This window comes from Theropithecus gelada, chromosome 9, assembly GCF_003255815.1.
Source record: "Theropithecus gelada isolate Dixy chromosome 9, Tgel_1.0, whole genome shotgun sequence".
Taxonomy (NCBI): Eukaryota; Metazoa; Chordata; class Mammalia; order Primates; family Cercopithecidae; genus Theropithecus; species Theropithecus gelada.
In genome coordinates, this window is record NC_037677.1 from 7,031,082 (window position 1) to 7,048,160 (window position 17,079).

General features: G+C 44.3%; 1 protein-coding gene across 3 annotated transcripts in view; it reads right to left on the bottom strand.

The window, feature by feature from the left end:
• SFMBT2 (Scm like with four mbt domains 2) overlaps positions 1-17,079 on the bottom strand; it is a 255,402-nt gene that overhangs the window by 18,049 nt on the left and 220,274 nt on the right. For all 3 annotated transcript variants that reach the window (XM_025397759.1, XM_025397758.1, XM_025397757.1), the window contains one exon: positions 11,655-11,764. In XM_025397759.1, coding sequence (XP_025253544.1) covers positions 11,655-11,764 — 110 coding nt within the window. The remainder of the gene's footprint in view (positions 1-11,654; positions 11,765-17,079) is intronic.

Sequence of the window (17,079 nt, forward strand, 5' to 3'; positions counted from 1 at the left end):
ACATTTAAATGGAGAGAAACACAAAAAAAGAAAAAGAGAAAAAAAAACCATTAAAAATGCAGAGTGACTGTATGATTGGGACCTGGAAACCGGGTGAAGACCCCCAGCCTTGCAGACACTGGCAGCGAGTGACTTCAGTATAAACAGAATCGTGACGGCTCTCCGGTGGATGAGTGACAGTTAAAGGAAAAGGCTGCTGTAGTCTCATGTGTAAAGGGAGCAATGTGAAATGGTAATGCCGCTTGCCATACTCTGCCCATGAGGGTAACTGGCCACTCCTCTCCTCTAGGTTGGGATGGTGAAAGATTGCGCCAGGAACTAAAACTTGCTTCCACCTGCTCTCCAGTCCCCTCAGCAACCCCTCCATGGCTTCGGTTGCTTTCTCTGAAGCAGTAAATCGAATCCTTTCTGAACAAGCACAGCTTCACTGCAATTCCCCACAGACTCAAATCTTGATTGAGTGATAGGTAGTGGATGAAATCATACTGCACCAAGAATGCGCGCCGGAATCAAAAGTCCTTCATACTCATCTCTATTTCTTATTAGACTGAGGTCTTTGGAAAGCTATAGTCTATTTGTGTATTAGGAAAAATAAGAGGGATTTCTCCAGTTAAATCTTCCCCCCCCCCAAAAGTGGTAAATCTAACTGAGGGGCCTCACGTAGGAGACCTTCATTCTCATTATGGATCGAACCATGTCCCTCCCAAATTCATATGTTGAAGCTATAACCCCCGATAGGACTGTAATTGAAGATGGGGCTTTCAATGAGGTGATTAAATCAAATGAGGTTATAAGGGTGGGGGCCTAATCCAATAGGAGTGGTGGCCTTATAAGAAGATGAAAAGGCTGGGTGTGGAGGTTCACCCTTGTAATATCACCACTTTGGGAGGCCGATGCAGGACTGCTGGAGCCCAGGGGTTTAAGACCAGACTACGCAGCGTAATGAGATCCCCATCTCTACAAAAAATTTAAAAACCACCTGGGCATGGTGGGGCATTACTGGGGAGGCTGAGAAGGCTGAGGCAGGAGGATTCCTTGAGCACAGGAGGTCAAGGCTGCAATAAGCTATGATTGTACCACTGTACTCCAGCCTGGGTGACACAGTAGGGCCCCATCTCTTAAAAAAAAAGAAGAAGGAGGAGAAGGAGAAGGAGAAGAAGAGTCACCAGGGGTGTACATGTACAGAGACTAGACCATGTGAGGGCAGAGGGAGAAGGTGGCCATCCACAAGCCAAAAAGAGAAGCTTAAGGAGAAACCAACCCTGGCACCTTCATCTTGGACTTAGCCCTCCAGAGCACTGAGAGAATAAACATCATCGCAAAAGCCATGGGGCCTGTGGCTCTTTGCTGCACAGCCTGGGCTGACTGAGACAAGGCTCATTCCTCCAGTGGGGAGCGACAAGAACGGGGACCCCCGGACTGCCTATCTGCACCTCCCCACCACCCACACAGCAGCTTCTCCTGACCACGGATGCTGCCTGCTTGTAACTTTCCTTCTCAGTTCACATTTTCTAAGGATTCTCTGAGGTCCTCTTAAGCACTTTTCTCTGCTCTTAGTGGAAAGACTAATCTAGACTAAGGGGGTATGGAAGTTTTCCCAAAAACCTTTTCAACACACTAGGAAAACGAGAGATCTGAAAATTCGAACGCCTTTTATAGTTATCCACAAGGAACTGATTTTATATATGGGAATCCAAAAACTTCAACAAACATTGCTGAAAGAGATGGCACTTTCTTGCCATCATATATAAATATCAAGCGCAATCCTGCTTTCCTTAAACATAACTATTTACTGAAGAATAAAAATTAAGCTCCTCGCATCCCTCCCACACCCACCCACACAACAAAGAATTTAGAGTGAGACATGCTTCGGGAACCTAGCTATTGTCACTTGTTGTTCATCACTTTTAAGAAAAAGACTTTCTCCTGCCCCAAGAAAAACCACAGGTAATGAATTCGCCAACATAAAACTGGCAACCAGAGCTACAAAAAGCAGATTGGATGGGTTCTTGTTTTAAAATTAGGCACTACAGCCCTCATCCAAATATTTATGGGAATACGATATAAATAATGCCTGCCTGAAAACACAAGCACTTGAAGGTAGCTTTTAATCACCTTTTGGCACATTTTTAAAACTATCATGGGTATAAAGTAATGGTCAGTTTCTCAGCTGGCAACAGATCATAGGTTTTTATTTCATTCACATATCACCAAGCTACTGAAATGTGAAATTTCAGCGTTTTAGGAATGTCTTTCTAAAGACTGGAAAAATACTTTTCCACTAATAAATCTTTTTTTTTAAAGTATCAACGGCAAAAAAATTAAGAATTAAATTCCAACTTGTACTTTATATCTGCATATTCTACTGAATGTACTTCGTATTTATTCAGGGTCTTTCATACCCCAGCCCCTGGGTGTTTCTTTTTCTTCAATTTCTCTAACGGGTCCAGCTTGACTTTCCATGTAGTGAGAACTAAAAAGTAATCTTCTGTAGATAAGATCATGCTTGAAATCCTACGGCCCCGAACGGCTGTTGGTTTTCCTAGGCCCTCCATTGACCCCATGTGTAGAGACTCCCCTCCCCGTGCCTTTGAAGAGCGACTCCAGGACCCACGTTGGGGCGGTTCTTGCTTATTGCTTTTGTTGCATTTTCAAAAAATAAAAATGAAAATTAAAAAAAACAGCACAACTGGGAACACGGTATGTTCCTCGTGTTGTGGGAAATGGAGAGTGAAAATGGGATATGTAGAATAAAAATGATTCATGGCTACATTTTCCCTTGCAGTTTTCTCCACTATGAGTTTGGTGGTCCTACAGCTTTGTTGGAAGGAGCTCACTATCAAGATTCTTAGAGTCCCTAAAAAAACAAAATAAAGAGACATAAGAATGCAGGAAGAAATGTGCAAGCCAGGTCAGATGTCAAACTGCAGAACGAGGCTCAAAGACGAGATGCTCATCAAACCTCCAGGTGACAAGGCACACACACGCGGTGCCACACTGGAGGGAGGGATGAAGGGAGCGGTTATTTGGGGGAAACAGAACCAGGCTAGCTTCATTTTTTCTTCCTAGTTTGGGATGATTTCGTGGAAGCAAGTGTTTCAGTAAAACCTTTCACAATAGGGAAAAGCCCATCTGAAGGTATGAAGATTTAAATTACAGCATTGTTTAAAAACAGCGGGCTCTTTTTCTCTTCCCTGCCCTTCCTGAACAATTCTGTTTAGAAGCCATGGCAGTGGGGGTAGAGGGGACTGAGTAAGGATGGGGCACAGGCTGGTGAGGTGGCGGATGACGTGCTACCTAGACCCCTTCACTGGGGAGCTTGCTGCCCCAGCTGCTGGGAGGGAGCCTTCAGTTGTGGCCCTTTTATGTTGTTTGTTTGTTTTTTTCTTTTTTTGATGAGAGAGGGTCTCGCTTTGTTGTCCAGGCCGGAGTGCAGTGGTGCAAGAGTTCAGCTCACTCAACCTCCGCCTCCCCGGTTTCAGTGATTCTCCTGCCTTAACCTCCTGAGTCACTGGGACTACAGGCGCCCGCCATCATGCCTATAGTGGTCAGTTTTTTATTTTTCTTTTTTTTTTAAATTTTTAGTAGAGATGTGGTTTTGCCATGTTGGCCAGGCTGATCTTGAACTCCTGACCTCAAGTGATCTTCCTGCCTCAGTCTCTCAAAGTGCTGGGATTACAGTTTTTAGCCACTGTGCCCAGCCCCCTTTAGGGTTTTGCAAAAAGCTGCCTTGGCCCTGTCCTACCCAGGAGGGCCCCAACCAGGGACTGACTGTGGAGGAAGTAAAAAGGTCACTGGAGCCCAACTCCAGACAGCCATGAAGAGCCTTTAACCCCAGAGGTGCTGCGGGTGCCTGCCTGGCCTCACTGTGGGATGATCTCTGTCTACACAATCCCACTGCCTTCCCCTCTCTTCCAAAGGCATTGGTCCCAAGGGCCCTCCTTGATGAAACCCATCTTGGAGAAACCCACCAGGGAAAGGCATGGAAGTTGGGGCGGGACGCAGGGAGGAGGTTGTCGCATGTGGGGACAGCAGCAAGGTGCGTGAGGACACTGGAGTGATGCTGAGGCTTGATGAAATGAACAAATATGCCAAAGGTGGAGAGCACAGGCCAGGTTTCCACTGTCAGAGCCGGAGTTGCAAGTATAGGGAAGGAAAAGTCTAAGATGAACCCTGGCGTGCTGGACTGGAACTGGAACCTACGTTCCACCATGAGTGCGAAAAAAAGGGTGAACACAACAGGCCCAAGTTTTCTCCTTACAAAAGCCCACTTATGGGCAGATCAAGAGGTCAAGAGATCGAGACCATCCTGGCCAACACAGTGAAACCCCATCTCTACTAAAAATACAAAAATTAGCTGGGCATGGTGGCACACGCCTGTAGTCCCAGCTAGTCAGGAGACTGAGGGAGAATCACTTGAACCTAGGAGGTGGATGTTGCAGTGAGACCAAATTGCATCATTGCACTCCAGTCTGGCAACAGAGCAAGACTCCTTTCAGAAGAAAGAAAAAAAAAATACAGGTACATCCCTAATTTGAAAATCTGAAATTCAAAATTCTCCAACTTCTGAAACTTTTGAGTGTCAACATAATATAAGTATACTGCAAGTATTCCAAAAGCTGAAAAAAGATGAAATCCAAAACACTTCCAGTCCCAAGCATTTTGAATAAAGGATATTCAACATGGGTTTGGGGGTGATGAGGCTTAGGCTTTCAACTTATCCCAAATCAATCAGGAGAAAGAACAGTACCTTTATTCTGTACTTCCAATATTTCTGTAAGTTTGAGATTGCTTCAAAAATGCTTAGAAATAATATAAAGGCATGTAGTCATATAATGACTCAAACTATACTAAGCTGACTCTACAACAGAGTTTCTACCACATGAGTATTTCTGAGCACTACTGGTTGAGTAACATGGACATATCCAGTTGCTATCAATATATGAAGGATAAATTGATTGTGAATTCCAACTGCAACCTGAACCAATAAACAGGCTTGTTTTGGAGTTGCCCTGCAAATTAGGGTAACTGTTGGAACAACTTTTTCAAAGGCATGCTGAACATACGAAGATACAGGCCTATAAATAAGGAGAGGCAAAAAATAGTTCTAAGAGTTTACCAGCTGGCTGGGAATTAACAGTAAATGTGCATTGATGGAATGGAGCCACTGACATTTTCTCAAGGATCTTAGAGCATTTCATCACTTGATCCTTACACGATCTTCCCAGGCACAGCGGACAGGGGTTTGAGCTCCATATGGCAGACCTGGGGATGGCTGGGTACGGGGATGACCTATTCTTTCTCTCCTTTTCTTTTTTTTTTTTGAGACAGGCTCTCACCCAGGCTGGAGTGCAGTGGCACAATCTTGGCCCACTGCAATCTCCGTCTGCCAGGTTCAAGTGATTCTCTTGCCCCAGCCTCTAGAGTAGCTGGAACTACAGACACCCAACACCATGCCTGGCTAATTTTTGTATTTTTAGTAGAGAGGGTGTTTCATCGTGTTGGCCAAGATGGTCTCAAACTCCTGACCTCAGGTGATCCTCCTGCCTTGGCCTCCCAAAGTGTTGAGATTACAGGCATGGGCTACCGTGCCCAGCCTCATTCTATTCTTTATTTTACCAAAAGTGAAAAGAAGAGTGTGTTTCGTACTTTTACCTTCCATGAGAGACTTACAAACAGCATACCAGCGACAAAACTTTGTAGGGAGGATGTGTGAAAAGAACAGCCAAACAGCATGAGATAATGCTTTCAACTTTCTGCTGACACTGTGAGACCAGAGGGCAAGACACGGATGTTATTTAACACGCAGCCCGGCAAGGCCCTCACAAACACGAAGGTTTTGGAGCATGTATTTCAAGTCCCAAGAAGAAAAAGTAAGAGGAAAATATGGCGAGACAGCCAAGCTCGCACACAAAAGATAACTCCCTGGCAATATAAATAATCTCAGAAAGAAGGAAAATAAAAGCAACGTGCAAAAGATCATCGAGTTGGAACTAAGGAATAGCAAAGACAGAAACGGTGAGGGAGGAGAAAGTTGTAAGGGAGAGGTCCAGGAAGGAGAGCCTTCATCTTAGTCCTCAGATAGACCTTGCCGATCCAGCACCTGTGCATCACTCAGGTTGCAGAGAAACCTGGAGGGAAGAACGCAATCTCGTCTTTACAAGCTGAGCACATCAGGAGGGGCTGGGGCTCTCGGAAGCACACTTTGAGACAATAAAGGAAGTCACAGATCAACAGTGGGAAACACGGGAGAGGCTCTTGCTGGTTGTCAGCGCAGGACACTGAGAACCCCAGAGTCCAGAGAAGATCATTTTAAGCTCAAGATACTTGAGATTCGACAGATACAGCAAGAAGCCTTCTCCGCTCTAAAGCAGAAACGCTAGAGAAATGGAGACTGCCGTAAATTCCCTCTTTGGGGACAGCTTCTCCTCCCAGGAGAGAGACTTAAGAGTAAAGCTGCCGTAAATCCCCTCTTCTGGGGACGTTTCCCGGCCTGGCCATGAAGAAGAAAGACCACTCACACCTGCATAAACAAACATTAGCACCAACTTTCTCATCTCCCATTTGTTTTCCTCAAATCCAATCTGTCTTTCCCAAAGCAATCTCCTTGTTCTTCCGACAAAAGCCTTTGCTCCCGGCTGCCTTTCCCGTACTGAGCTGGATGCAGAATCCCCAAACGACGGACCCCTCCTCTGAGTTATTCACCGCTGAGCACTCCCTCGGTATGAGCGTTACACACGTAAGCGGGCTGTTTCTCCTCTCACTCACCTGTCTTTGGTCAGTTTAATTTTCAGGCTCTCAGAACCTAAGAGAGCAGAGGCAAAGTCTTTCCTCACCAATATCAATATAAAGTGTGTGTGGCCTTCCACTTCCTCCCCATCAGCCAAAGTAGGGATTTTGTTCCACGTCCAAGTGCACATGGCAGGGGTGGAGAAAGACAGAGGAAGATGGAATGGTAAGAATGCCGAAAAAATCATCTCCTCTCCTTCAGTAGCTGATACGGTTTGGCTGTGTCCCCACCCAAATCTCATCTTGAATTGTAGCTCCCATCATTCTCATGTGTTGTGGGAGGCAGTATGGGGCAGTTTCCCCCACACGTTTCCCGTGGTAGTGAGTAAGTCTCACGAGATCTGGTGGTTTTATAAGGGGAAGGCCCTTTTGCCTGATTCTCATTCTCTTCTCTTGTCTGCCATCACGTGAGATGTGCCTTTCACCTTCCGCCGTGATTATGGGGCCTCCCCAGCCATGTGGAACTGTCAGTCCATTTAACCCTTTTTTCCTTACAAATTACCCAGTGGCAAGAAAATGGACTAATATGGTAGTTCAAAGTTGAAAGTGGAGACAAATCAAAACGGATTTTCAGTCAAAAACAAAAACAGAGTGAAGAAGCCAACACTGGTGTAACCATCAGTTTATAACCACCAGTAGAGCCCAAGCGGAATGTCACTATGGTCTAAGTTCCATCATTTGCCCTCAAAATCACCCTTGTGAGAACTTTTAACAAAATCTTGTCGGGCAGTGATAGGGGTTTGGGACCGGGGGACGAGGTTCTGGTTCTTCAAGCCCTATTCACACCCTCGAATGCTGAAGGAAGAATTAAAAGAGAAAGGAAACGGTGACTCTGAGAACCGCAGAAATAGGGAGGCTTTGCAGGCTGTGGGAAGCCTCTGTTCTCATCAGCAATAGTGAGGTACGGTTCTCACTTCCTTCAGATCAAAGCTTTCACTTTATTGGTCTTATTCTTGGTCACTGGATGCCAGGGTCGGGAGAAGGGGTCACTGGTTTTCAGTCTTAGGACACCCAAACTCCTCAGAAATGTCTTTCTTCCTTCTTGCCTTTAAATAATGGGAACTCTGCAATACCAGGGGTGTGTATGTTTACCCCAGGGGAACCACTGCTCCTTCAGAATGTCCTAAGCTGGCCTGTTCGAATCAGACACGCCATGCCGCGATCTGACGAATTCAGGTACACACACACACAGAAACGCTGTCTTCCCTTTGAATAAACTGGTTCATCGCTTTGCTTAACGTGACGAACCATCGTATTATGAACCATAAAGTTCACCTCGTACGTTTTCAGGACAGCAAACTACATACGCTTGGGCCAGGTAACCAAAATTAACGAATGAACAAACAAAACCTTTTTCGGTCAAGTCTCTCAGTTTGGGAATCCTTTTTTTTACATAAATCACTTTATAGCCAGATGTTACCCGTGACAGTTGATAAGACACAGGCTTGCATAAAAGGACAAAAATTAAAGTCAAATAAGTAAAAACACACACCAAATTAACCGCTGCTTAGGAAAAAAATGAAACCACAACATTTCCACAGAGCTGAGCACAATGCACCTAACAGCGAAGATTTGACTTTATCTCCTCGCCTCTGATAAGTGACAGTGAGCTGTAAGTCACATGAAATCCTACCAGGATATTTCCTCTTTAAACATTCTGAGTAACTATAACAAAGGACTGGAAAAATTATTAAGCTTCTGCCTGGCTTTTATAAAGATGATCACAAACGCCATTCAAAGAAGAGTTAAGACGGTCTTTTCATTTTCCCTCAAGAGATTCTGTAACATGTTGAAAAACATATTTAAATGTCTCTAGATGCAGAGAGGTAGAAGGCTTTTTTTTTTCCTTATCCCCTTAAGATACAGCCTAAATTCCTTCTCCTGTAATTGAAAATAATGTAGGTGAATTGAGCATATTTAAATTCATTGGCAAGCAAGAAATGTTCTCTTCCAGAACAGAAACGAACTACATGAGAAGCCATTTTTTTTCCTTGGCCCAAAAGCTAGCAAATTTTTGCTTTTCCATACCTGTTGAGGGTAATAATGATAGACTCCTCACAAGTTCAAATATTGCAATAATTTCTACAAAAGGTCTGGTTGTTGGATAAATAGAAGAAAAATCACCCAGAGACAATCGTAGGTAATAGTGTAAGTTTTCGTTATATTTACAAGTCAAAACCTTTACAAAGACACCTTCATCCTTTCAAGTAAATGGGTCTTTACTCTTAGGAGGTGGAAAAACAACCAGAAATCCTAGATGCCAACGGAACGCAATCACACTGCCCTACGGATAATCTCACATCCGCTCTTCCTGAAAACAGTCTTTAGAACTGTGTTCAACAGCTCCCATAACCAACCAAGAGGACTGAATGTCATATGTATATATGGCATATATATACACATATATATATATTTTATCTGTTGTAGAGACAGGGTCTTACTATGTTGTCCAGGCTGGTCTTGAACTCCTGGGCTCAAGCGGTGTGCTGCCTCGGCTTCCCAAAGTGCAGGGATTACAGGCATGAGCCACCACGCCTGGCCTGGACCAAATGTCTTGAATGCAGGTCTCTACTCTTGTACGTTAATTTATTCATGACAGAAAACACGTCTGCCTTTCAGCTAAATGGGAAGATGCCACCTCTCTCTCCTCCCATGTGCACCAAAGAGAATAGCAAAGTTGTCGAGATCTAAAAAGTTGTCGTTTCACATCAGAAGGGAAGAGGTGACTCAACACACAGGACCAGAGCAGGAGAGCTCCCGCTGTCTGTAAAGCTGTCATCCTTAGCAGCTGCTTTGAGACGCTGCTATGATCTAGCACAGTTGCAACCCAGCTCAGACAGACGTTTTCTCATTAGAAGTTGCTGTGTAAGAGTTTGCTATGGAACTTTCTGTCATATTTGATATAACAGGTAATACGCTGCCTTTACAATTCAGCAGAGCCGGGTTTCACCATGTCTGTTTTGATTGTATCGGGCTGGATTTAATAAAAAGCTCTGATCGACTTGGTAACACGAAAACGAGTGCAAACACGAGCAAAATGAACTCCCTCTCACCGTGGAGTGGGAGCGAGTTTCTGGCTTATTTGGAGGCAGAGGAGGTTTTAATGGGAGCTAAGATTTTTGTACTTTTATTATATCTGTGTCCATTAGGTGTACATGGACTGTATTGAATTGTGCAGCAAAGTTTTAAAATAAGAAGGATTTCTCCATTATAAACACTTGCTCATGTTTTCTGCCCCCACAACTTCTACAAACTTGTAAGAAAATGTGCCACTACTGCTAAAGATCTCTTTAAATAAGGAGAAAAATATGAAATATTAGAAAGACATGTTTTTCTCTGAGTTACAGGTGAAGCTCACTTAGATATTTCTTGAGAAAGACGGAAATGATGAAATGTAGCAGCATCTTTAATCGGCCTGCCATTTCTGCAAATAAACCCCCTTCTTGAGACGGAGTCTCGCTCTGTCGCCCAGGCTGGAGTGCGGTGGCCAGATCCCAGCTCACTGCAAGCTCCGCCTCCTGGGTTTACGCCATTCTCCTGCCTCAGCCTCCCGAGTAGCTGGGACTACAGGCGCCCGCCACCTCACCCAGCTAGATTTTTGTATGTCTTTTTTTTTTTTTGAGTAGAGACGGGGTTTCACCATGTTAGCCAGGATGGTCTCGATCTCCTGACCTTGTGATCTACCCGTCTCGGCCTCCCAAAGTGCTGGGATCACAGACTTGAGCCACCATGCCCGGCCAACCCTCTTCTTATCTACATATATTCTCTTACACTTTGGTGATTTGGCAGATTATGATTAGACCATAAGTGACGTTTACCGAATCTAAAACCCCAGAGTTGTTCAAAAATGACACCAGGAATGCTAAGTGGATTGCTGGCAATGAATGTTGAGTGTGGCACAAAACAATCTCTAAACATCTTTACTCACAGTACTAGCATGAATTAACTGTAGAGGAAAATAGTACTGATCGTACAAATTATTTAATATTCCTCAATTTTCACTATGCATAGGGCAGGTGCCTTCTCTAAAGGAGGCTTAGATATCCTCTAGCCACTGAAAACTGGTTTCCTCTTTTAAAAAAAATCATTTCTCGAATGTTACATCTCAATGATCATTAAGAAGTCAACTAGTAAAACCTATTCTATTTGAAACCCAGAGATGAATATTAAAAGTCCTCTCAAGCACTCTAAACAATTATTCAACATAAAATTATCTTAGAAACGGATCTTTTTCTATGTACCTAAATAACCAAGTTCAAGTACATTGATAAGGTTCCTGCTCTCAATTTCAGAGGTCAAGAAACTTAACGAAAGCAAAAATGTCACCTTTCCAATTAGCCTATTTCCAAATAAAAGAAAGTCACTTGACTCCATGTCAACCCAGATTTCACTGCCATTTACTTAACCCAGACCGAACATGCACGGGTTCCTTTAATCTGTTAGAACTGTCAACTGCCAGAAAAGAGAGCATTTGCATTTAGCATAGTCTTTATAACATCAAAAGTGAAGAGCTGTTTATGAACATAGTATAATAATGATGAGGGATATCCTCTCTACAAATTTCCCCCTTTTGCTCGAATAACCTATTATTGGTCCTGAAACATACCAAGTTTTTACGCCGAATGTGTAATATAATAAAATATTAGTTAAGGAAATCTCTACTTCACTTTAGGAATCCTAAGGCTTAAGGCAATGCTGTATGGCAAAAATGCCAATAAATTTACAGTCATCCATAGAACTATAGAATGAACGTCCTTCAGTTTGTTCCATTTCTCAGGGCTGTGTCACAAAGAGAAGTGGCAAGTTTCGAAGTAGCAGGTGAAGTATTACAAAAACCCTTGCTTTCCAGAATTGAAAACACTTACTTGGCCTTCAATGTCTCCTCCTGGAAATTCCAGTGGGGATCTTCTACCAGCTGTAATTCTCTTAATACCCTTCCAGGCTTGTAGGCCGCGTTGATTATCATGCTGAGAACCTTTTGGGGGAAAAAATAGGTAGACTGAGCTGCAGTTGCATTCATTCCTACTAACACAAGAATGCTTTGAAAACCACACCACTGACACTTAGGAACAGCTCACCATTACACCCACATTAAGTGAAGAACTATGATTAAGTCTGACAGAACACGTGCCAGGCTAACACCGAGTTGTTTCACCATCCCGGGATGAAAAGCGTGGTAAAATCCAATCTCTCTGATTAGAAAAGTGTGAACCACTCTCTAGAGGAGGTGGCAGACTCCCGTTAACTCTTCTAGTTGCAGAAAAGTTGAACCATTTTCACCAAAGAGCAATTTATTGTACTTCAACAGGATTACTCTTCAGCTGGATAGGCTACTGAGAATTTCATTCTATTTTTAAAGATTTCATAAGGAACCAATGAAACGGAGACAATCTACTCATGCCAACACTTCTGGAGAGGCCTCAGATGCTTGCAAGGAGGGTAACAAATTGTGTGACACTCTCCTCTTGCAGGCTTAATTCATGGACATTTAATACTAGGGCAACCCTCTGAAATGTGAATATTTTCAAAGAGCGTCTGGAACATCCAGCGCCATCCAATATCATATTTCCTCCATCCACCCCTCACTCCAAAGACCAAGAAAACAAGCATGTGTCTACCATGAGGCTCAGGAAGAGCAGGCATTTCCGAGAGTCCCAACTGCTGACCCTGGGGAGATATGTTCCTGTGAACCTCAATGAGCTTCTCAGACCCCTAAGGTGCTAACCTCAGACCCCTAAGGTGCTCACCTTTCAAAAAGTAAATCATCATTAATGATTAACATTGACGAGTTCTGGCACATTCCTGGGCTGCTGTTATTTGCATAAAGACCTTACAGAATGTGAGAGTGCAAAGCAGAGGCCTAGGTGTGGAGCTTCATGAAATGACCCTCTGTGAAGCTCCACTGGGTGACAGTAGCAGGAACAAGACGGGGAGAGCATGCAGCGTCCGTGCCTCCTGCAGGCTGTCCCGGTGCAGAAGTTGGAAGGAGCACGCCAGGCATGGAGCTCACATTTCGGATTTCAGAGCAAAATACCATTGAGAGAGCAAGAGATATACCCGAGTGAGATGCGAGACTGGCACTAGTGCCTAAATGCTCACTCTCTTTTAATGGAGACTATTACAAAATAAATGGAAGGAGATGGGAGAATGTGGATGGAATATGCATGTCGCAGTTTTCACGGGTCTGTCGTGTTCTGGAACGTAACGAGCTTGGTTTGCACCCTGATTTATTTCCGAAAACAACAAAGCGTTCTCAAGTTGTAACTAAGGATTCGCTCTTAAAATACTTTACACTATGCAGTCAGCCCGGCGACTGCCTTTTCTCTGCCTGGGTAACATTTTGCTATGTTCCAAGAGCCTCAAAACTACCCACCAAGAGAATGTGGCTTGCCAAGGTGCTAAAAAGCCATGACAAGGCGGTACCAGCAGTTTTGTTGTGTTTGTGTTTTCTGTATTAGAATAATCATCTGATTTTACTGTTTACTGTCAGTACAATTTACAGAAACTCAGTTTAAAAATAAATCTAATTAGAACAGACTGCAATAACGCACACAGTGTTTATCAACAGACAATAAAATTTCAACAGATTCTTTTCATTGGGTTTCCTGAGAAAACCCCAGAGCTACATGTTATTTGCTGCATATCGAGATGCATTTGGTGACTGTGAAAAGAAAATGCCTTCTGGAGTTCAATTCGGCTGGGAGCAGGCAGCAATTAAATTCTAAAAAGCATCTGATATTGAATGTTTTTCCCTTGGCTTTTCTCGATGCCACATCATACGTCTCCAAATTCAACAAGCTCTCTATAAAACTTTGGAATTGTGAGCTGAGTAATTTCTGTGCACATGACAATGTCATGTATTATAGTTACCTAATGAAAATAACAAAGTGGACAGCTACTATGACTAGCCACAGTTAAGACTGAATTACTGTGCTTTGCAAAACACTGGAGTTCAGTTCATTGTGTTCTTGATCAGACAGGGTAGCAGGGAGACTGCCCCCCGCCCCCCGGAACTAACAGGACCTTAGGTGTCTCATCTTCCTCCACTGATACGGTTTGGCTGTGATCCCACCCAGATCTCATCTTGAATTCCCATGTGTTGTGGGAGGGACCCTGTAGGAGGTAACTGAATTGTAGGGCAGTTTCCCCCATAATGTTCTCATGGTAGTGAATAAGTCTCATGAGGTCTGATGGTTTTATAAGGAGTTTCCCCTTTTGTTTGGCTCCCATTCTCTCTTGTCTGCTGCCATGTAAGACGTGTCTTTTGCCTTCCACCATGATTGTGAGGCCTCCCCAGTCACGTGGAACTAAATCTATTAAACTTCTTTTCCTTTATAAATTGCCCAGTCTCGGGTATGTCTTTATCGGCAATGTGAGAATGAACTAATACATCCCCCACCTCATTTCTCAGCTTTTTTACAGTAAAATCCTTAAGAAGAGTCTACGCTCAACAGCGCCTTTTTCTCTTCTTCAGTCCTCTCTGGAACCCAATCCAATGGGGGCTTTTCTGTGTCCACAATGTTCATGAAACTGTCTTACTCAGATGCCTGGTGAGGGCACATGGCCGAAAGACTGGGCAGCTCTGGTTCTATTCTCACCCTGCTGGCAGGGGCTTCCCCGCCTTCTACCTCACCCTCTGAGAGCCTCACCTCCCAACAACGGCCAGGGCAATCCTTTAAATCACAAGTCAGATCAGGCCTTTCCTCTGCTCTGTTCTTCTCTTAGGATTGTTCTTCCTGGGAAACCCTTCCAGACCATCCTTCCCCATCCAGGTCTTTACTCCAAAGTCCGTATCAGAAAGGTCTCTGCCGAGTATCCTCTGTACACAGCACTTCCTCCCTTCATTCTCCGGCCTCTCATGGAAAATTTGTCTTACTATTAGTACAGGATTATTCTGTAATTGGCTTATTTGTTCACCATCCACCCCCACTAAGACATAAGCAGCAGGAAATCAGGGGCTTCATTCTGTTTGCTGCTGTATCCATGGTAGATAGAACTATAACTGGCAAGAGTAGGGTGCCCTATAGATATTTTTTGAATTAGTTCAATAATTTCAATATGGGTTCTGAAATTAGATAAAATTATTCTGTTCATCTAAAAATTAACAATAAATTCACTCCAAGTATTTGATACCATATGATCTACGTGAACGGAGCCTCAGGAGTTATCATTTGCTATTGCTTTTCATTGCTGCAAAATCTTATCCTATGCTATGCTAAGAAAGTTCATCAAATTTATCTTGTCTTCTCTATGGGAAAATAATTAAAGCCTGACAAGCAAAAACAATGTGCACTTTTCCTTTGCCAGCCTTCCCTCAGCACCACAGACTATGTGAGTGTGTTAGTTTACACCCGCCCACAAGCTTGGTACATTATACTTAGTGGGTTAACTAATGTTCGGCATAAATTTAAAACAGCAGCAACAAAAACACAGCAGAGTATCTTCCAGAGGCCTGTCTGCATCTGTCTTTGATTCTGAGCACCGACTTCACCGAGGTCAGCTGGGTAAGACATTCCCTCTGTCCAATACCACTTGGAAAAGTCCTCGATACGAGACCATCATTCCTACTCCCTTAACACTGCCTCCCCTGGGTGCTATCGAGAAACGTATGGCTGCTTCCAAGAATGAAAGCTCTTCTCCTACTGTCAAGTTTATGAACAGTGAGGGCTGCTTGGGGCAGCCGACTTTCAGGGTTCCCACCAGAAAGCTTTCTGGTTTTTAGGTACAAGTTGTTGAGAGTGATAGCCCAGGACAAATGCTCAGAGCTCCACAATGAAGGGGAAATTCAAACAGCACACGACAGACTCCCCAAATGTGAGAGCCACACACCCCAAACAAAAAGACAGAGGGAAATCACTTAAAGAATCAACCACAGGGCAGAAATCGAAACCATAAATAACAGCGGAGGCCAAATCCCAAACTGCCAGGTCCCACTTGCAAGATCCAAAACTGCAGGTGACCAGGAGCCGGAGTCACTTGAAGCCCTTTGGGGGTTGGGAGTCACATCACTATTTGCAGTGGGGTATCTCTGACTCAGGGCCGGGGGTTCGGGGGACACTGCATTCTGGTCCAGGGGTGCAGCATTATTTCTTTGAGTCTGCTGGTCTACGCCTTCACAACTAGCCTTTCGACCTCAGCTGAGTGCCATGGTCTCACCAGCATCTTGGCGAACGGGGTGGAGAGTTACACTGGAGCAAAAAAACAAGCCTGAGAAGCGCCTCATTGCACAGGGTTCTAGGTGCCAGGCTTCCCGGGCTTTGTCTGAACATTTAAGCACCAAAAGAAGAAAAAAGAGAGCAGAAAATCAGGTGTTCTATTTCTACCTTTCTACAGAAAGTTACAGCTCATTGATTTCCTTTCTATAAATGTTCCTCTCTTAAGCTCCTGAACCTGGACTGCCAAAAAGCAGCACACAGGACAGGACAGGTCTGCTGCCGAGCGAACGCAATCGGAGAGCCCTCGCCTGCTCAGCACCCCAAAACTCATGCGGAAAACCCACAAAGGGACACCCACAGATGCCCCAAGTGAAAGGCATGTTTCCCTTTTTTTCTGAAAAACAGAAGTTACATACTGTCACTGACATTTACATACTGATATTTTAAGCCAAATAAATTCTAAGGAAAACCACGAGGCTCTGCAAATCTCCGAGAGCCACCCTGGGACTTTCTCCAAGGACACTGTCCTGCCAACCCCCCATGATGTCTGGAGTTCCTGTGAAGGCAGAGGCTCCATCGCCCTGCCCAGGTGGGTGTTTTCAGAGTCATTTCTGCCAGGAGCGCTTGGCTGGTCTGCTCTCACCTTCATCACGGGTCTGTGTCTGCAGCTGAAACAGTCACTCCAGGACCCACGGGCATGAGTAAATACATTAGATGTTCCACTCCCTGTTGGCCTCTTGTGCCCAGGCTGGCTCACTTGTTCACTTTCTCTTTCACATGCAGACACTAGCCTGACGCACTGTCTATAAAGTGAGGACTACAGGCCTGGTGATTCATGAGACGGTATGTACGTTACAAGGCAAAAATTTCCGGAACACCTCGTGCAACGCAAAGGAACACAACAGCTGACAACACTCTTTTGGCCATAGGAGGCAACCAATCTCTTGATATGACACAGATCCATAGTTTATCTCTCTTCTGGGGACCCTGGTACTCTCGGGGAGGCATAGGGTAGAAGGATTTGAGATAGGAAAAGATGATCCCAATGGACAATGACCCTACTGAGTATGGACATGTGACTTAGGATAAACAGCATCACTACTGCCTGTGCCTAACAACTCTACCCTCCGTGCAG